This window comes from Callionymus lyra, chromosome 11 (assembly GCF_982586985.1).
Source record: "Callionymus lyra chromosome 11, fCalLyr1.hap1.1, whole genome shotgun sequence".
In the NCBI taxonomy this organism is placed as follows: domain Eukaryota; kingdom Metazoa; phylum Chordata; class Actinopteri; order Syngnathiformes; family Callionymidae; genus Callionymus; species Callionymus lyra.
In genome coordinates this window covers 16,492,456-16,514,488 of record NC_141828.1, presented here as the reverse complement: position 1 = coordinate 16,514,488, position 22,033 = coordinate 16,492,456, and the positions used below count along the sequence as shown (strand labels likewise).

At 37.5% G+C, this 22,033-nt stretch overlaps 1 protein-coding gene across 13 annotated transcripts in view; it reads left to right on the top strand.

The window, feature by feature from the left end:
* LOC148069397 (neurexin-1a-like) overlaps positions 1 to 22,033 on the top strand; it is a 250,064-nt gene that overhangs the window by 88,843 nt on the left and 139,188 nt on the right. For 11 of the 13 annotated variants that reach the window (XM_087802393.1, XM_087802401.1, XM_087802398.1 and 8 more), the window contains 5 exons: positions 4,484 to 4,867; positions 11,205 to 11,408; positions 13,740 to 13,766; positions 19,685 to 19,807; positions 21,093 to 21,474. In XM_087802393.1, coding sequence (XP_087658519.1) covers positions 4,484 to 4,867; positions 11,205 to 11,408; positions 13,740 to 13,766; positions 19,685 to 19,807; positions 21,093 to 21,474 — 1,120 coding nt within the window. The remainder of the gene's footprint in view (positions 1 to 4,483; positions 4,868 to 11,204; positions 11,409 to 13,739; positions 13,767 to 19,684; positions 19,808 to 21,092; positions 21,475 to 22,033) is intronic. The other 2 variants (XM_087802397.1, XM_087802396.1) reach the window with 1 other exon arrangement.

Below are 22,033 nucleotides of genomic sequence, written 5' to 3'. Positions count from 1 at the left end.
AAATGTATACAGTCAATTTATATGATGAATAAAAACAAAAGAAACCATAATACTGTGATTTATGTCAGGAAAATCTATAATTCATGGTGCATATTTGCATATCTGAAGATTATATAAAGTATCTGCTGACAGTCTGTACATAGCTTGTATATTCATGATTATATCTTCTTTTTAACTGTTCATTTAATTTCTATATTCTTGCTAAAACGCTTCTGGCTGGATGCAAACTGCATTCCGTTGCTGGGTACTTGTGACATGTGCGATGACAATAAAGTTTAATTCTATTATCTCTAAACCGCATAGATATATAGACATTATTAACACCTATGATCCTGCAATATGTATACACCTTTGCATGGAAAACACATGTATATCATGTTAAAAATTCACATATGAAAATTATACAAAGTATATAAATACAGCAAGATTTTCCTGCAAGACACATAGTATATATTCATATATGAAATTGATGTAAAGCATACAACGACCAAATTATTTTCATGCAATAATTTAAACTTATTTTATATGAAAATGATATTAAACATGTAAGAAAGCATCATTTTCCTTCAAGTTGTATAAGCTTTACATGCAGACAACCTATGTATCATGGTATCACTGTATAGACAAAAGAAAAAAATAAAATATATACTGTATATATATACTGTATATATACAGTATATATGTATATATATATATATATATATATATATATATATACAGTATATATATATATATATATATATATATTCATATATGAAATTGATAAAAAGACGATCATTTTCATGTAAATTACATACATTTTACATGCAAAAAAAAAAGTATGTAAAGCATTTAATCACAGGAAAATGTTCCTGGATGATGTATACATTTGTCATACAGAATTCCTATATTTATTATGGTATACAACTTACATATTTAATTTATTTATATGTCTTTGAAGCAGACATTTAGTTAAAAAGTACAACGCTTGAAAAAATATGGATTGTAAGCATTATTTCCTCCGCATTTTCCTTTTCACATAACAAACTACACAAAAAACAAACTAAATTCTTTAACTCTTATGAATACATGCAGAAGAACCACTTTAGGGAGTAAATCAAAGCATGAGACTCATGAGCAAAACATATATAAAACATGAAGATTTGTTTCAGGAATTGATGCAACTTCTCATAAGTTTATTCTATTTGTTTTCCATATGGGTGTTTATCAAACAGACATTTGTAAATGTGTCTGGAGTAAAACTTGGGAGGAACCGTGCAGTGGCAGATATCTTACTGTGATAAAAATGGAAGATGCATAAATGTTTTTTATTTGAAGTTTACAAGAGGCCCGGGCTTTATCTCGATCGCTGCTTTAATGCGAACATCTTAGGTCTGTCTCCAGTGATATTGTTATTGCTTGTTTCTTATCTGTCATCATACACTCCTCCCTTTTCAGACATCCTTATCGTTCCATCTTGTTCCGTGTCCATTCCCCACTGCTTTTATGCTCAGCATGCTTCACAGACACTGTTCTCTTTGTCTAAGAATAGAAATCTGAACAGTCCTACATACTGGTTGCGATGATGGCACACATCCCCATGGGAAGGTAGAGTGCGTCCTGACCTAACATAGCTTGACTATGTTCATATACTTCCTGGCAGGACTGTGACAAGTAAGCGAGGAGTCTAAACAGATTCTTTAAAAAAAGCTGACATGCTCCTCCTTTTTAGCTGCTTACATCAAATCATAAAGACATACGTACTGTACACTTAGAATGTCCTTGTATGATACTGATGACTAAACTCTTGCTGGCTTATCCTTGAAGAAAGCTGAAGAAAATCTAACATCTGCAGTGACACTTTAAACATTTTAAAAATTGGAGTGTCGAGCAATAATCAGTGCATCTCATACATCATTTTTCTACCTTCCATATATATAAGCAAATCATAAAAAGTAAAAAGATTAAGGTCTAATGCAAGTGATTGGTTTTCTATTTTTGAATGTGTATGTCACAGACATGTAAAATATTTTAGAAAATAAAAAGAGTGAATGTAAATCAATAAATCAACCTAATTTTAATAATAATTAAAAAAAGTTTGTTATTCTTTTTCAATTTCATACACATTGTGGACACTTTAATAATATATATTTTTTAATAGCAATGACAATGAAGGATGATAATATGATTTTAAAATATACCGGGTTAAGTTTGTCTCATTTATTTATTTTTTTTTGCAATTCTTATGGCTAGTGATGATTTTGTGAGGCCTTATTAAACAGCTGTGTGGTTAAGATACTGTATCGTGATGCAGATACTTCATTTTTAAAGACCACTAGGTGGCACTCGAGGTTAAAAAATAATGCCAGAGTTTCTTGAATAGGTAGATAAGGACCACAGATTATAAAGCAGGGAGTGCCATCTCATAATATCTGTATCATTATACAGTGTTTTCACTACACAGCTTTTTCATTCAGCGTCGTAAAGCCATCAGTACCTATGGCTATATTGTGCACGCTAATGCTAGCTTCTTTAACATTACTGCTCACCAAAACACCAATGCACTGACGCACTCAATGACATTTGATGCTCAATCCTGAAATGACAAATGCAAATAGTAGGCAAAAGCTAGTTTTTGACAACAAAAATAATTTGGTTTAACTTCTTGAGACCGTCATACAAAGGCATTTTAGCCTTTCAGCAACATGATACTTCTTGTAAAAAAAATAGGCAAGACAATCAGACATTAGCTAGGGCCACATGAAACGGTTGATGAAGTATCATGATGCAGTGTTTTGGTTTTGAAAGGCCACTGGAAAAAGTTTAAATAAGATGTCAGGTTTTATTGAATAAGTAGATCAGAGCCAAATATTATAAAGCACAGGGACAGCTAGTGGCTTTTCAAAACCAAGACACTGTATTTACGATACATCGTTACCTGTTTAACAAAGCCTTACTATCAACTTACCGTTTATGACGCTGACAACAGGTATCTTGCACATGTTCAATATCAGAAACGGACTGCAGTAATACGTATTTCTGGCACCTGCCTCACCATGAGAAAAAGTTTTCTTGCAAATGAGTTTGATGTAGTGAGCTCATTAGCTACAACCTGAAGGGAGCTGTTCTGGCTGTGTGACGGCTGGCCCTTGCCAAGCATGCAAAGCTTAGAAGTCACAGCAGATGTGAATGTTGCAAAAAGGGGCAACGGATGGTGGCAGCTGAGTATCTGGAACAGATGCCTGGGGCTAAGACCTTGAGAAAGAGCTGGTTCATCTTATTGGGAACAGGTCAATTCTGGTGCTCTTTCACTCCTCTCATGAACACTTACTTGTCACCCACAGCTAGATTTACAGCCATTTATCCACGTATATATGTGGTCTGTATGTAGATTACAAACATAAAGCATGGCAGAAGGAAAAACATTGGAAAGCTAATCAAGTTTTGCCTATTCAAGCAAGATAATGGTTGGAGTAATAACATTTTAAGAGGCCCATTTAACGTCTGATAACGCTCTAAAATAGCCCAAGAAAAGATATGTGGCTGTGGGCTTTTTATTTGCCAGCATAAACAGTTTGAAGAGAGGAGTAACTTAAAGCTATGCCCCCATTTCACATACAGTTAGGACCCTGCCATTTAGCTGGAGGCAATCGGCTAATAGCTCTTTCATATCTGCCATGGGCTGCGTCTGCCACTCAGAATGCAAATGTTCATTTTATGTCTTTTTCTTCCTATTTTATAAAGCTTGTCAGTCTGTTTTCTTTGCCACTCTCCTCGGGCAGATGCGTGCCAGGTAGATTTCAAGACAGGCGTGGTGGGCAGTCATTAATGAAACATCACACAATGGCTTCCGCGCTAGAGAGTAATAGATCCATATACAAATAAATCACCCGCTCCGAGTCCAACAGTGAGGCCCCTCTTCTCTCAGCTCTGCAGTCCGGTCATGTCCACTGTTGTTTACCGGGCTCCAGATCGAGAATTAAACCTGAATGAGAGCAATAAATCACAAAGGGGTAACACACACGGACTCATGTGTTGAAAAAGTAAAGAGACGACCTGGAGGAAAAAAAAAGCAGGTTCATTAATCAAGTTCAAAAAGATGGCTGCTGTTTTCTTTTTGGTTTTTATTTTGGTTGAATTAAGAGAAGGCTCCTTTTTTTTTTAAACGCTGATACTACATTGATGAAGTGGATTTATTATAGGAAAATCCAGAGAAAATGAAGATTCTCTTCAGGATCCAAGATTAGGCTCCTAATAGACTGTGTCCTGTCCTGTGATTAATGCCTTTTATCAACTCTCATCAGTCATTCCAAATGAACAGAATCCTGACCCCGTCTAGATAGATAACAGTAATTAACAGCTAACTTCTTCATCTCACCATCTCGGTAATGGGCCTCGCCGACATGTTTATGATGCTATGTTGTGTCATCTAGCCAACAGATGGATGATTGAGTGCATTCAAGAACTTGACGATAGTAACTTTCTGCGTTTGTCTTCCGTCCAGGTACCATCTCCATCAACACCGTTCGCACTGCCTACACCGCACCCGGGGAAAGTGAGATCCTGGACTTGGATGATAATCTGTACCTTGGGGGTCTGCCAGAGAATAAAATGGGCCTGATTTTCCCCACCGAGGTGTGGACGGCGCTCCTCAACTATGGCTACGTGGGCTGCATCAGGGATCTTTTCATTGACGGGCAGAGTAAGGACGTCCGGCGGCTGGCTGAAGTCCAGAAGGCGGCTGGGGTCAAGCCCTCTTGCTCCAAAGAACCACCGAAACAGTGTTTGAGTAACCCCTGCCAAAACAATGGAATCTGTCGAGAGGGATGGAACCGCTATGTGTGTGACTGCTCCGGGACTGGATACCTGGGCCGCTCCTGTGAGAGAGGTGAGAGCTGGTTTTATTTATGGACCTGACTTTCAAAGTTCTATTCTGTGTCTCCATTCACAGTCATTTTTGAAACGTACCACATCCTTAGAACTTAACGGATTCTGTAACCAAATAAGATTTTATTTTTCTGCATGTATCTGCCAAGTAGGTTAATATGTGGCTGTTGGCGAAAGAAAATAAATAGAAATTCTTATCAGATTTCAGTGGTATTTTAAACATGGAAATAATGGGACAAGGAACAGACGGTTAAATGTTGGTGGTGTTCCTAAGTTCCTGTTCCAGGATGGTTTGGAAGGATTTTACACGTTAATTATCTGTTGTTTTGGTCAGAGAACAAAGACTTTGTTGTGAAATGAGCTGCTTGTTGGCGATCTGTGTTTGCCAAGTACTTTTCTACTTCTCATAGACTGGATGTTGCTTGTTTTTATCTTATTTTGAGTTGACAAATACAAGTAGAGGAAAAAGTCCTATAGGCAGCATAGTAGTATAACTGCGCGAGGCGGCGTGCTAGTATAACTGCGCGAGGCAGCATGCTAGTCTAACTGCGCGAGGCAGCGTGCAAGTATAACTGCGCGAGGCAGCTTGCAAGTATAACTGCGCGAGGCGGCTAGTAGTATTACTGCGCGAGGCGGCTAGTAGTATTACTGCGCGAGGCGGCTAGTAGTATTACTGCGCGAGGTGGCGTGCTAGTATTTGCGAGGCGGCGTGCTAGTAGTAGCAGCGCAGTAATAGTAGTATTACTGCACGAGGCGACTAGTGGTATTACTGCGCGAGGCGGCGTGGTAGTATTACTGCGCGAGGCGGCGTGGTAGTATTACTGCGCGAGGCGGCGTGGTAGTATTACTGCGCGAGGCGGCGTGGTAGTGTAACAGAGCGAGGCGGCGTGGTAGTGTAACAGAGCGAGGCGGTGCGGCAGTATTACTGCGCGAGGCGGCGCGGTAGTGTAACTACGCGAGGCGGCGCACTAGTGTAACTGCGCGAGGCAGTGTAACTGCGCGAGGCGGTGCGGCAGTGTAACTGCGCGAGGCGGCAGTGTAACTGCGCGAGGCGGTAGTGTAACTGCGCGAGGTGGCGCGGCAGTGTAACTGCGCGAGGCGGCGTTGTAGCATTACGGCGATGTAGAGGCAGCGCAGTAGGATAACGGCGATGTAGAGGCAGCGCAGTAGGATAACGGCGCGGCGCCACTTGGTAGCATTACTCCGTACTAATTGTTAGGCTGCGTTATAACTTATCGTTGCAAGGCTACGTACTATAACTCCAAAAGGTGCCGCTATATTACTATATAGTATTATTCCAAATAGAAGTTATTCTTTTGATGAGGCCATATATTATTCTTTCTCTTCACACTCCCAGCAATCCTCGCTAATAAATGTCAACACATTTGACACATGACACTATGAAGCTGCTCCACACTTAATGCCCCCTATGTTTGAAAATACATCCGTACATTGATATTGCACAAAATCTTGTGAACCTATAATCTTACGTTAACCTCTTTACATCAGCATTGCAGCAAAAAAAGATTTTTCATCTCTCAAGTTTTGCATATTTCTCACTCGTGCCTGTCCACTCGGGGTAATATCTTGACAGGAATACGAGCTTGGTACATGAGGGAGGAGTGGGAATCGGACACAGATCGTTGCACTTTAGAAACATAATTAGCCAGAGAACGCTTGGATTTCTAAATGATGGAATCTGCACACACTTTGAATAAGAAAGTGTTGCATATACCAGAGGATTTTCTTCTTCTTTGATGCCTATTTTTCTTCTATTTCAACATTGTTTTGTGGAGTTTTGGCTGTACTTTGTGGGTGAGTCTGAGTCGCAGATGGGTGAGTTGTGGACCAGAGGATGGGTCGCGGCTTGCTGCCAGTTGTTTTGATGGATCCAGATTGCGTCTGTGCCGGTACAATCAAGCAAATACCAGCAGGCACAGGAGCTGTCAAAAGAATTAGCCTTAACCAAGCATGCTGTACCACCCGGTGGCAAAGTACAGCTACTGCATATGGTGTTTGAGGATGACGTCGATGGATTGGGAAAAACATGAAGTGCAGCTGAGCAACGCGAAGCTATTCAGCCTTTTCGGAAAGATTCTAATTAAGCCGACCAAGCAATCTTCCCCCCTTGGATCCCAAATGTCTCCCCCTTTATTGTTCCTGCACTTTCTAATTAGCCCACATATTTGTTTTGCAGCGAGGAAAGGCCGACTCCCAGATGTTGTTGAAGGTGTGGTGCAGATCATGTTCCCTAATGAGAACATGCCATGACGGCACGAGTTTGAATTCTTCAAGATACTAATTAAAAATGGAAATCATTCCAAACGGAATGCTTAAATATCCCTGTTATGATGAATTAGTCACCGTGAGCTTTGTTAATCAGGGGTATTTTTTGTCGCCATATCTCTGCGTTGTTATGTGAGGTTTTTAAGTAATAGTTACTGGCAGATGTTGGTTTGGATAAAAGAGACACAAAACAGTGTTTGCACTTGCACTGGCATTTTCAAGGTTTTTCGGTTTGGTGTCTTTTATTTGTACTTGAAATTGAATTTCCAAGGTTTTTTATCCTGTTTGTATCCTTGCTCTTACTTTATGTCAGAAGATGTGACATTATGTTTTAAAATGATTTTTTTTGTATAAAGAATATAAAAAGCAGGTTTTGTTCAAAATTTAACCAAAGAATTGAAACGATTTTCATATTTTTTCTCAGTGTGTTGCTCATAATTGGTCTAAGAGTCTTTTGTAAAATTCTGAATTGGGCTTGTTGCCCTGACGCTAAGACGCATCACAATCCTGTGACATGCAGCTGTCAGCTTTCCTGCAAAGTCTGTTCTCCGTGGTCTGTCCCCCCCACCAACCCACCCTCCGAGTGCTGTCTGCCATTACTGTGGCTTGTTATGGAAGCATCCTCATTTATTAGTTAGCCACATCCTCCAGAATAAACAGGCCTCCCTGTTTTCTTGTAAAAATGATCAGAACTCATGCATTAAGCTTCATGAAAACAATCAGCGCAGATTCTCTGAGGGCTTGAATATCCTGTTGAAATATCAGGAAGTCAGTCGTCACTCTTTTAGCCATTTGAAGAACCAGGAGGATCTGCCAGGATGATCTCATGAAATAGACATTATTTTTTAATATATGTTATTCATTTTCTACTGTTAATATTGTCTTACAAAAAAAAGTTATTTTATTAAACCAAGATAATATTCCTCAGGGCCAAACATCCCAACAACATTAAAACTAGTTTGAATTATGACTTTAAATACATTTACATCCAAACAATATTAAAACTAGTTTAAATTATGACTTTAAATACATTTACATCCAAACATCATTAAATCTAGTTTAAATTATGACATTAAATACATTTACATCCCAACAGCATTAAAACTAGTTTAAATTATGACATTAAACACATTTACATCCCAACAACATTAAAACTAGTTTATATTATGACATCAAATATATTTACATCCGAACAACATTAAAACTAGTTTAAATTATGACTTTAAATACATTTACATCCAAACATCATTAAAAGTAGTTTAAATTATGACATTAAATACATTTACATCCCAACAGCATTAAAACTAGTTTAAATTATGACATTAAACACATTTACATCCCAACAACATTAAAACTAGTTTATATTATGACATCAAATACATTTACATCCAAACAACATTAAAACTAGTTTCATTTACGACTTTAACTACATTTACATCAGAACAACATTAAAACTAGATTTATTTATTAAATAAAATATAGTTACATCCCAAAAACATTACAAATATTTTCAATTCTGACATTAAATACATTTACATCCCAACAACTTTAAAACTAGTTTCAATTTTGACATAGAATTTATTTGCATATATTTTTAGTTATTTTCTGTCAATTAACATTGTTTGTGATTGTTAACTTGGTTTTAAAAGATTCACAAATGAGTGTTGAAACTTTTAAATAAATGAGAAAATTCCAACTTAGTAATTACAATAAAATGAATACATAAAGTAAAACATCCTTATCATCTATATAGAGTTAATTTAAACTAGAGTAAGTAAACTATTAATTTTCATAATTGTTTTATTTCAACCTCAAACTAAATATCAGCAAAACATGTAAATGCAAAATTTTTCTGCTGCATTCAACGCAACACCAAAGAAGCAAATGATGTGAAAGAAAATACAGATTAAATATGAGACGGCAAAGAAAACAACGTGGCTTGATGGTGCCTTCTTGCCTCAGGGAACTAAATTAAATATGGATAATAAAAAACAAACACAAGGTATGACATATTTATCATACCTCTATAAGTATTTCATGTTAATATTTGACAATTCCTTACTTATAAGATGCTAGATATTGCTTGAGTTTCGAGATACTGTACACTCATATCCATGAATGAACTATTTCAAGCTCCTTTTTGTATTTTCCATGGTGTGATATTTCCTGTGTAAATCCTGAGAGTTCGGGAGCGTTGGAGATTATCCAGGAGCAGGAATCCTATAGAGGGATGACTCAGATCGGCCACCCATTGTTAGAGAGATGAAATTCTTTACGCTCCATCTGTGAGTGTAAAGAGACGGATGATCATTTAGGTCGCTGTAAATTCAACTCATATGATCGAATTCTTTATCAGCCTGGTTGCTCTTTTTACCTCGAAATCTAAACGCTGTGTTCCTTGAAATCTAAACGTTGTGCTCTGGCGGGATCCACACTTTTTTTTTACCAGCGAGGTCTCGTTTGTCAAACACTCTTGTCATCAGCAGCACACCCCAGGAGGGTGAGATGAAATTAGATTTAGGTGAGGAATGTGACGGAGTCATCCCGAGGGGAATGGATGTGACATTGGCTCAGTGTGACAAGGAAGTGGTGACGAGGTGGTGTGTGTACATTGGTAGAATATCATCCAGCCTCCCTGCGACCAGCTCGGATTCTCTCCGTCTCAGCGCCGCACGAGCACTAATGGCTTGTGATTGGGTTGTGGTTGAGTTACATTCCAGGAAGTTCACCCTCCATCCTGTCCAGCAGCGAAAGACTAAAGACTGCTGTTGTCTACATTAAATACATTCACGTTCTTGCTTGCTCGCTCACCCTCAACCTTAAACCTCACCCTCAACCTTCCCTTAACCTTAAACCTCACTCACAACCTCACCCTAACCCTCACCCTATCCTTCAACCTCGCCCTCACCCTAACATTCAAATCACCCTCACCCTAACCCTCAAACCTCAACCTCATCCTAACCTTAACCCTAGCCCTAACATTCAACCTCACCTTACCCCTTACATTTAACCTCAACCTTAAACCTCACCCTCACCCTTCCCTTAACGTTAAACCACAACCTCACCCTTACCCTCAACCTTACCCTTACCTTTACCCTGGCTTCAATCTCACCCTAACTTTCAAATCACCCTCACCCTTCCCCTTAACCTTCAACCTCACCCTCACCCTAACCTTAAACCTAACCCTAGCCCTAACCTTCGACCTTAGCCTCACACTCAACATTACCCTAACCCTCACTCTAACCTTCAACCTCACCCTCTTTCCAACACTAACCTTCAACCTCAGCCTCACTCTCAACCTTACCCTAACCCTCACCCTCACCTTCAACCTCACCCTCAATCTAGCACTAACCCTAATCTTAACCTTAATTTGAACCTTTAACATTTAACCTTACCCTCACCCTACCCCTAACCTTCAACCTCACCCTCAACTTCAATCTCACCCACAATCTAACCCTAACCTTAAACTCCAACGTCATCATAACCCTCCTTCTATCCCTAATCTTCAACCATACACTCGATGCATCTTTTTCAACTTCCACTTTGCTCTCCCAGTGTATCAGAGATACTACGTCCATATTTAACATCAGTCCTTCTATGTAATTTACCAAACTGAGCTGTCACACCTTAGAATTACAAACTGTTTATTCACTCCTTGTTGAATATATGTGCAGACGGTGTGCAGCATAAGATTTTGCAAAGCAAGATATGGCATCAATAAAATTAGATGCTGAGAGAACAATTTTCAACAGCTCTTCATTCTTACGTTGAGATAGTGAACAATTCTAAGCTGTGTACAGTATTAAAGGTGTTTAAACTGGTTATGAATTACCTCAAAACTCCACACCTAGTTGCATGCAAATGATCTTTCAACACTTGACTCTATATGTTATGTATTTTTGCCTCTGGAGTTTCAAGCTGTCATAGATTTCACCTTGTTACTGAGGATATTTATTATCTCGTGTCTGTGAGAACAATGTGTTGCTTATGATCTCAGCCTGAAACTCTAATCCATCTTCATGTCATGTTCCCCCCCCGGCCCCCCCTTGCAGAAGCGACGATCCTCAGCTACGACGGCAGCAAATTCATGAAGGTCCAGCTACCGGTGGTGATGCACACGGAAGCCGAAGACGTGTCCCTGCGCTTCCGCTCCCAGCGGGCCTACGGCATCCTCATCACCACCACATCCCGGGACTCCGCCGACACCCTCCGTCTCGAGCTGGAGAGCGGACGCGTCCGCCTCACTGTCAACTTAGGTAACGCCACGGTCACACACACGCTGACCGCAACGTCACGAAACATAAGAAAAAAAAAAAAAACTACACTTGACACCTCTTTGAAAAACAATCACACAGCCCTCACCCTCCCTTTACCCCCATTGTGTTACAAAGAGGATGTTGTTGTATCTCTGAAGAGGAAGAGATGCCGTGAAAGCTTTCAATGACAAGAGTCTGCGGCTCTTTGCTCACTGCCAGTTGAGCACACAGATGCCATCGCCCAGCAGGGAATGCTCGCTATCCTCCATCATCCTGTATATGTGCAATTACTCTAAAGACAAATGCTCCTGCCAGGCTTCTTTTTTCTTCAGGCGCTTTTATTACAAGGGAAACCAAATTAGCATTTATTTGCAGAAAATTAGCAGCGGGGAAGAAAGCGACAACCTTCCGAAGATGCATTACGCTTATATTGCCGTAACGGCTGCGAGCTTTATTCTAATGCTAACCTGCTTTTAAAAACGGAGCCGGGATAAACACCGTAATGCTTCTTTTTTTCTTTTTTTTAAATAAACTAGCAGCATCTAGAAAGACATAAAACATACTTTCATCCATGCAGTTTTATTACTCGTTTTTGTATTAGCCGAGGGAAGAATCAAATGACGCCTTCAAGGTTTTGTATCTGTTAAACGCAGCAACGCCGCCAAAATGATTCCCAGATTCCCATCTTTTCCTTTCTTTTCCATCTGGCTAAACAGAAATGGAATCCCTTTGCGGATTCGTTTAGCGGCGCGTACAAAGCAGCGCTGTCAAGCACAAAGCACCCACTGTTGAAAACAACAGCGCTGACAGGCTGACGCGTCGGATCACTACAACAGAAAAATGCCCTCTGATAAAACAAACCAAAAAAAAAAGAGAGCCAAAAAAAAAAACAGGTCATCATGTTTTGTTTTCTTTTGAATTATCTTTTACTCACTTTAAGGGGTCATTTTATTTTTGTTTATTTTCCAGTTGTCAGTATTTGACACTCGTCTCGCCCTCGTCCTTTAAAAAAAAGCAGAGCATTCCCTTCCGGGGTGGCCATGTGTTGGTCTCTGGCTGTTTGCTACCACTTCTCTGCTGCGGTTGACAACACATGACAGACACGGCCGAATTGAGGAAGAATGGAATTTGCACAGATCTAAATGAATCCCTTTCTTTGAATGTATCGGCATTTAAATCACATTATTGGCAATTGACTTCATCCACTCATAGATATTTTAAAAGCGCATTTGTGTCTAAGAAGTCAGTTTCTTATGCACAAGTTTAACTTATACTTTTGTTCTCTGGGCTGTATTTGTTTAATATTTATATTAAATAATATCAATACAACTTGCATTCATCTTGCAGATTTTTAAAGATAAACTTAAAGTAAGAAAATGCAGATCATGCTTGTTTTTGCCCAAAGAAAGTTGTTATATTTTAGTTAAAATAAAATTATATATATTTTTTAAACGTTAAGCAAAAGAGTATAATTCATATACAATCTTTGGAGTCTAATACATTTTTATTTTTTATTTTTATTGATATACTTTATCAAATTATTGTTATTTTCTTATATTAAAAAAAACCCAATTAAAACCCCAAAACCAGACATATTACTGACAAAAGCAGACAAGTATTATTAAAATATATATATATAGTATTTTTATTTCAAACAAAAGAAACAGAAACGCATAAACATTCATTTGCAATTTTATTTTTTAAAATCTTCACATAAATCCATTTGTTGTAGTTATTTTTCCACTCTTTTGAAAAAGAATATCCATAAATTGTATCATAATTGTTAAACAGGATGAAGATATTTTCTAAATATTCATGCATAACACATGACATCCATCCGTGTCAAATTTCATAACTATTAATAATTCAAACCGTTGTTTTATTATGGAGCTGTGCTGTTTCTAAGAAAAAAATATCTTAAAACAGGTTTGAATGCATTTCATTCTTCTATATTTGTATTGGAAATATTGAGTGGATGTTGTCTCTAATATTCTTTACTTTAATGCATTCCAAAAATATGAAATCATGCAAAGAATAAAGAAAATGTTTCCCCTACTAGCTCAGTCTGACTCTGACTTAAACCTGCTGCTCTCACGAAGGCTCACTTCAAACATGCATTGGGCGTAAAAAAAAACAACTCAAAACAAACAAATGTGAAATGATTCAGTGACTATTCTAACTTGACGTCCTCAGTGCTGCTGCGGAGAGCCTCAGAGTTTCAGACAGTGTCCATGTGTTTGTCCCCAGAGAGGTGGCCTGTGTGCTTTGATGATGTCTGCAGCTGTACCATTGAAAGATGAATTTATCTCTCATCTATTCTTCCCCATCTAGATTGTATCAGGATAAACTGTACCTCCAGTAAGTTGCTGCTCATGTTTCTTTCTTCTTCTGTCATGCTACTTAGTTGCCGGATAAACTTCTAATTGACTGATGTTAACAGCTGCGCCTTTGCAGCGATAAACCGTCCGTTGGGTTGTCGTCGCTGCCGTGAGACTTGGTGAAGCGTGCGCGAGCCTTTTCCCCGCCATCCCATAATAAATCATCGAGTGAAGGTGTATCTCGAATAGTTCATCCATAAAATCAAAAACATATCAAAATAAAAAAGCGAGTATATTCGGGATATGGTCCGACGTCGCCGCCATGTTTCCTCTCCTCTCCGAGGATGTCACGCTCGTTGTAAATTGATGAGGCAATCCAAAGCAGAGGAAATACAGAATGCGATTTTATTATTCTCATTAACCTGCTTTACAGAGCAGAAAGAAAGGGATGAAGAAGAGCGGGAGTGAAAATGGATCCTGTGTCGTGTGTCTCCGTGTCTCTGTTTGAATGTGTGTGTGTGTGTGGGCTTGAGCAAGGAGGTAACATAGCAATATTTTGGGAGGTAAATGTCCCTGACATTTATAATTCAGGAGATGCGATGAATTAATAATCACGTCCCTGGTCTCATAATGCACAAACCCCCCTCTTCCTGTTTAATGATACTGTCAGGAATACCGTCAATCGGAGAAAATGATAGAGAAAAGGGAGACGGTTTAATGGCCTCAGCCGGAATATTCTATTAATTCCACTATTTGTTGTCTTCATTATTGAGTGAGGATGAGAAGGTCAGTGTACGACACACACACACGGTCGCCTGACCTCCAGACGGGTGAAGCCAGACTATCTTTAACACCAGTCTAAATGCTAAATAGTATTGTTGCCACGTCTCCGATCGCACGCCTTGTTTGTGTATGTAAATGAAAAAACACTGAACTCTAATTCCTGCTTTGGTTGCTTGAAAAGGTCAATCTTGGTCCTGTGATGATATTGTGCTGATATGTGCAAACTCGCCACCGGAAACAAACACCTCCAATGTGTGACCTTATAGAGGGAAGATGTGAATGGAACAGACTTAGAAAAAAAAATACAACACACTGTTGGATAAAACTTACACAAAAGGTGGTAGACCTTTAAAATCAGAAAGTGGCTGGTGTAGGAAACTTTGAAAAAATAAATTAACTAAAAGAATAAGTGGCAGATAATGTTAAATAAACTGAGTTAAAGTGCTGTCAAGTTGGAAACGTATAGTAAAATGTATTTTGAATTTATTCATCGCAATTTTATCAATAAATACAACCCATTTTTAAAACTGAATGGGTCATCTCATTATAATTGTTAAAGACTTGCAAAAGTAGTATTTCACAAAACACTTGAAGTTACATTAAATATATATATAGATTTATATCAGAAATATCTAGCTAAAGAATGGTCATCAGAAAATATTATATATGTAGTCCATTGTTTAAAGGCATTCTTTGCCGCTGATAATCCCATAATGTACTGCAATAGTGTACGATCCTAGCAAAAGTTAGTTAAAAGAAAACAACAAATATATTAATATCAATATATATATTGATAATAATGCAATATTATTATCAATATTTCTTGGTTCAATATAAATTATGAATTTAATTCATATTATCAATCACTTTATCTGAACATTTAGTCCAACTCCCCGTCGTCCGAAGTCAAACTTTTTTTTAAATAGCAGGGACATAATAGTATCAAAAATTAAGTGGAAGTTAATTGTCAAATAAAATGAATTAAAGTGCTGTCAAGTTGTGAATAAATGACTCTGAATTAAATGATCATTAATGAAACTTGCATGTCAATTTTATTAAACAGTAGAGGTCATCTCAATATATTGCAATCATGAAAATAGATCAGATTAGATGGACTTTATTAATCCGTCTGGGTTTCCAGTACAAAGCAAACGATAGTTTCATTAAAAAAAGTGCAATAAAAGAACAAAGTGCAAGGGATGACAAAGTGCAAATATAAAAAACATAGATCAAAATAAATAACAAAAAGAAAAGGATACAAAGATTAGTGGTTGCCCAAAAAGTACTAGTTTTTCTATCAAAATATTTTTTTTTCTTATCAGAAAATAAATGGACTACATGTGGCTTATTTCTTGAAGGCACTCTTTACCACCAATAGATCCATAATGCACTGCAAGAGTTGAGGATCCAAGAATAAGTAGGTTGAAAGAAAACGACAAATGTCATTAATAAAGCATTAGGTTCAATTTAAATTATGACTTTCACTCATTTCTCTGCACCTTTAATTCAACTCTACCGGATGAAGTCAAACTAATTAACATGTTCATTGGTGCAGAATTAATGCTTTATAGTTAAATTAGGTCATTTGTAAATTATTTTTTTCTATTTTCATTTAAATCTACATGCCCCGTCCAACTTACCCACTTACCCAGAGGCACAATTGTTTTTTTATATCTAATTTTTAGCACCAGACTTTATCCTATTTGAATGATAATTAAAAAATGATGTTCTTTTCGAAAGAACTCTGCAAATCATGTTTTATCAAATGTCCATACTCCTTTTGTTTCTTTCCCGTCCTCTTTTTTTTTTGTTTTCCACCATCTCCCGTTAATGAATGCATTTTGTCAGGCACCACGGCTCTGGTCAGCTTGGTGGACGAAGATTTTCAGCAGCGACTCAAAGAACACATCACTGTCAATTAGGGTCCTCAACTCCCCGCGGCTGCCCGGAGCTGTCTGAGTAGAACGCTGCCACTGTGACTTAAACACTGGGAACAGGCCCTGAATGACAACAAACAAGACGCAGGAAATCTAATAATATCTCTGATAGAATATGATATCTGAGAACTTGTAGAAGTTGCATCATTTATGAATCTTATTTTTCTTAGTGATAAAGCAGCAAAAATAAAAAAAATTAATGAATTCTCAAATGTTTTTATAATTTACCAGTATTAAATTAAATATCGAGTATACATTATTATTATTTATGACTTTGTGGGAATTGGGTAAGAATACAATTATTTTTACAATTATTTACTTATTGTTTTCATATTATTAGTGAGTCAGTACTTGGGTGACTTAGGCCAGTCTGTTAAACTGAGCCTGAGAAACCTGGGTGTTGTATTTGACAAAAGACATGTCTTTAGTGCAACACTGCAAAAAATTGACCAGAAACTGTTTCCTTCAACTGAGAAAAGTCTCTAGAAGGGAAAATTATTTCACAACATGATCTGGGCCTTATAATCCATGCATTTGTGTCTTCTTGTTTAGACTATTGTAGCAGTTTGTTTTCGTATCTAAACAAGAAGCAGCTGTCTCGCCTGCAGTTAATACAAAACTCTGCAGGGAGAATTCTGACCTGCTCTAGTAGAAGAACTCACATTTACCCGATCCTTAAAACTTTTCTCTGGCTGCCAGTTTCTTTCAGGATCAATTTTAAATTTTCTTACTTTCAGATCTATTCATGGTCAAGCTCCTCCTTACATCAATGATCTGATCCAGCCTTACACCCCAGCTCGGGCTCTGAGGTCTGTGGATCACAATCTACTGATGGTTGCATGCACACACTACCTTTACCTACTACTTACTATTTTTAACAATTTATTTGTACCACTGTGACACCAGTTATGATAAAAGAAACAGTAGTAACTGGATGGAAAAAAAAACCCAAAAGTCAGTGTTGTTTTAAACTAATTTTTCAGAATAAAAACGTTTGTTTAACATTTGAAACATCATATATATACACATGTGACATTTCAGTTTAATACAGTAAATATATATGGATAGGAAAATGAAAAGCTCATTAGCAGCACCCACTCCAAATTTGAAAAACCTCCCATGCGATGCATTAAATACACATTTGATTGAAAATGCAATACTGAAACGAACCCAGCCTTTACAAAGGAATATTTCAAAAGCACAATGGTGACAAGTTTGTTTTATTTAGAGAAAATAAATGGATGAAAAATCTATTTTTTTAAACATTTTATATTCTACGTTTTAAGCACCAGTATTGTAAGAAATAAATTAAATGATACATACCCTAGTCATAATATAAGAACACATGAGCTTCATTGGACAAGATATGTGGAGCGATCACTGTGGAGTCGGATGCAGTTGGTAGATGACGAAGAGAAAATAATTGAATTAATGCAGGTTCCCAGTCGTGTTGTTTACTGCTGGGGTAAACATCTTTAATTAAAAAAAAAGTAGCTGCGTGAACGCCCTTCAAACAAACATGCTCCGCTGAAAGGCAACATAAAACAGCAGAAAATAAACATGACACTCTGGTGTGATAACTGCTTAAACACTGCTGTTTTAGTGACGAAAATAATCTGCAGAGATGACGTTAATCTGCCTGTAGACTCGTCAGGTATGACGCGTTTATAGACGGCAGTATTGATCATCACCATTCAAAGGCTCGAACGTGTTCAACATGTTTGCTCACAAAGATCGATCCGTCCTCATTCAGATGAAGTCGGTCGGTCTTGATATTTACAAACGCTGTTGGTTGACGAGCAAACAAAGCTGCTCCATCAGAGGAGGACTCGTGGTTTTACGGCTAGAGCCGATTGTCTGGATGATTCCATTACCAACAAAGTACTGTGTTCCACGCTTGTCACCGAGGCATGTCCAGATCACTGAAGATCCATCACATTGATCGCCGTCAATGAGCCACAGATGACTGGACACTTCACTAGAGGGTTTTCTCTGTTGCCGGGATGATGTCATTAGAACCAACATCGCTCAAATACTTGATGTAAACATTGTTTTTCTTTCTCAGTCTGCTAAAAGTAAAAACTAATTTCACACTATATTTTCCCAACATGCCTCTGAACCTTTAAACAGAAACCTAAATGAATGTAGTTGAGCATTATCCAGGTACTTAAGTAAAGGTGAACAAACAAAAACACAACTGCGTTATTCCCAGTAATTATGAAACATTACTGATGACTACCTTAAAGAGTACCTTAGTAACTTTACCTATTACTTATTATTACTTGATTTTGAAAGTAACTAGGTCAGATTACAAGTTACTTTTTCCGTTACTGCAACTGCCTACAACGAAATTACTGGTTTTATTAACACACACCAACTTTATTGGTGCAACATTAAAAATGAATACAAAATTATAAAAAAATATATATACAGAAATGAACAGGTTTTTAAAAACAAAAGCACTTTAAAAGTCAAAATAAAATAAAAAATATACTGTTTCTTGGTATCAAGAGACAAACACATTTAGATAATAACATGAAGACTACGACTTTAAATTACTTAAATATATGTATATAAAAATGAACAATATTTCTGTAATTCACTCAAATAAATATAAAATAATGAATCTAATCATTTAACTATTTAAATTCAACTAGCAAAACTCCATATTAATATTAATCTTTCTCCATTAAACTATTTATGTGCAAACGTTATAATAATTACTCCATTTGACCATCTATAGTTTCAAACTTGACAGCACTTTTTCAACTGTAGCTGTTTGCAGTGACTTTCTCCTGCAAAAACAATTTAAAAAAAAAGTTCATTTTAATCTTCAAAATACATTTTAAAAATACCCTTTCTTCTTGTCGAGACTGTTTCCCGTGCTTAACTTCTTGAGTAATATGAACACGCGTGAATTTGAAAACGGTTTGCAAAGTGATGCGATTGGTCTCAATTTAAAACGTTCGAATCACACAACGTTGAGCTCAGTTTAAATCCAGTCACACAACATAAGTAGTGACGTGCTGCCACCAAGTGGTGAAAAATCAAAACACATTTTAATATAAAGCGAGTATTTAAATGTCAGTATCATCGAGTAAAATGATTAAAAACTCGCCTGTGAGTTCCTGTCTCCTTTGCAAACATTAAATCTATCTTCTCCTATTTCCTCTGACAATGTTGTGTGTTCCGTGTGTGTTGGTGCGTGTGTGTTAACCTTTGTTTGGACTATTTACAGGCAAGGGTCCAGAAACTATTTTTGCTGGTCAGAATCTTAACGATAATGAGTGGCACACGGTGCGCGTGTTCAGGAGGGGCAAGACTTTGAAACTGACCGTGGACGATCTGCCCTCCGTGGAAGGTACTTTAACATTTTACACAAGGGCCATTTTGTCATCACTATTGGTTTAATCATAGACCACATGAAGTCCTGATCCCTGATATTCACATGTGCATACAACAAGACATATTTACACATTCATAAGTTCAAAGTTGGTTCAACAAGACGTGTTCTAAAGGCATATTTTATAAAAACTTTAACCTGATTCATGACGATTGTGTATCTTACATTAAGAGCCCACCAGATGGCAGTCTCTGCTCTGTATTATCTTGCTTTAAATAGCTAAACACTATATTATTTTTAAAAAGAGCGAAATTATGTAGAAAAAACACTGCTTCATGAAGCTTTATCAGACCACCGAAGTGTAACACATGTAACACAACAATATTGTGTCTACTATCCAGCTTATTAGGTTTTCACTGTAAAAGAACACTGTAACAAATACAATTAATACAATAAATAGAATATCGATTTAATTAAATATGTAGGGGAAAAAAAGAAACTGAATGGATTATAATTAAGTTGCAATAGTGATGGTAGTAGTGATGGGTTGATGAGGCCTCATGAAACAGCTGTGTAGTGAAGACACTGTATCATGATACAGTGTCTTTATTTTGAAAGGACACTCACTAAGTTAAAACGTAAAGTTTTTATTGGATAATCAGATAAGAGCCAAATATTGCAAAGCAGGGATTTCCATCATGTGGCCTTTTAAAAATAAAGACACTGTATCGTGATACAGTTTTAGTAACCACTAGATGACACTATTTGCTTTATAATCTTTTAAGTTCTAATGTACTAATTCAATGAAAGTTGGCATGCCTTTTAAACTGATGGTGCCATTTGGTGACCTTTCATAATGAAGACGCCGTATCATGATACCTAGTCAGCTGTTTCATGAAGCTTCATCAACCCATCACACTACACATGGTTGATGGTACTGATGGTCTGATGAAGCTTCATGAAACAGTGTCATGTTGTTCAGAGGTCAGAAGTTGGCGCCATCAGGTAAGAAACAATGTGATATTTAATAAGAACAGTTGTTCAAAACAAAGGGAAATAGTGCAGAGACTGCCATCTAGTGGACTCTGAAAATAATGACACTGCTTCATGAAGCTTTATCAGACCATCACTAGTCTGTGGTAAATTGTAAAACTTCTATGGTGAAATACCAGCTTAAACCCAAGTGAGAAGAAAAATACTAGGAATAATCATCAAGCATGTACATATATTGTATATATATATATGTATTGTGATTAACAAACCCTAACCCTCCAATACCTCCCTCCTCTTCTGCCGGTCAAAGGTCAAATGGCAGGTGACCACACCCAACTGGAGTTCCACAACATCGAGACCGGCATCGTGACGGAGAAGCGCTTCATGTCCCTGGTCCCGTCCAACTACATCGGCCACCTGCAGAGCCTGTCCTTCAACGGCATGGCCTACATCGACCTGTGTAAAAACGGCGACATCGACTACTGCGAGCTGAACGCCATGATCGGCTACAAGAACATCATCGCCGACCCCGTCACCTTCAAGTCGCGCTCCAGTTACGTGACCCTCACCACGCTGCAGGCGTACTACTCCATGCATCTCTTCTTTCAGTTCAAAACCACCTCGTCCGACGGGCTCATCCTCTTCAACAGCGGGGACGGCAACGACTTCATCGTGGTGGAGCTCGTGAAAGGGTGAGGAGCGATATTTGCTGATTGAAAATAGATCCTGGCTCCATCTTGTGTCAGGGTAGCGTTACTACAATTTCTAGGTGGGACTGAAATGTGCTTTTGTTGTGACAGTTTCTTGTTTTATCTTCCAGGACAAAAACTATCTCAGTACTACAGTAAATATGAAAAAACAGTCTCTGACCCACTGATGTAAAGTAAATTGATTGTCACGAAAGTTCTACAATACTTGAATGTTCAAGGTTATACCAATCATTACAGGAAATAAGAAAAATAAATAATGTCAATACGTTAAATTTGGTTGCTGTAAAGCTGCTGGATTTATTGTGTACAAGATATTAAGCATAAATGAGTTGATTTTTATGAAAATACAATATATTTTTTTACTTTAAAATTTAAATATATTTTAATTCTGTTTGTTTAAAGAAAGTAGTTAAGGTTTTCAAGGGTTTTATTATTTTGAAGAAGACGCTTTAGAACTTCTCTCAACTGCATATTTGTATCTTAAATCTGACTGTTTGTTTAAATAAAATAAAATACATAACTAAGAATTTATTAAACAATG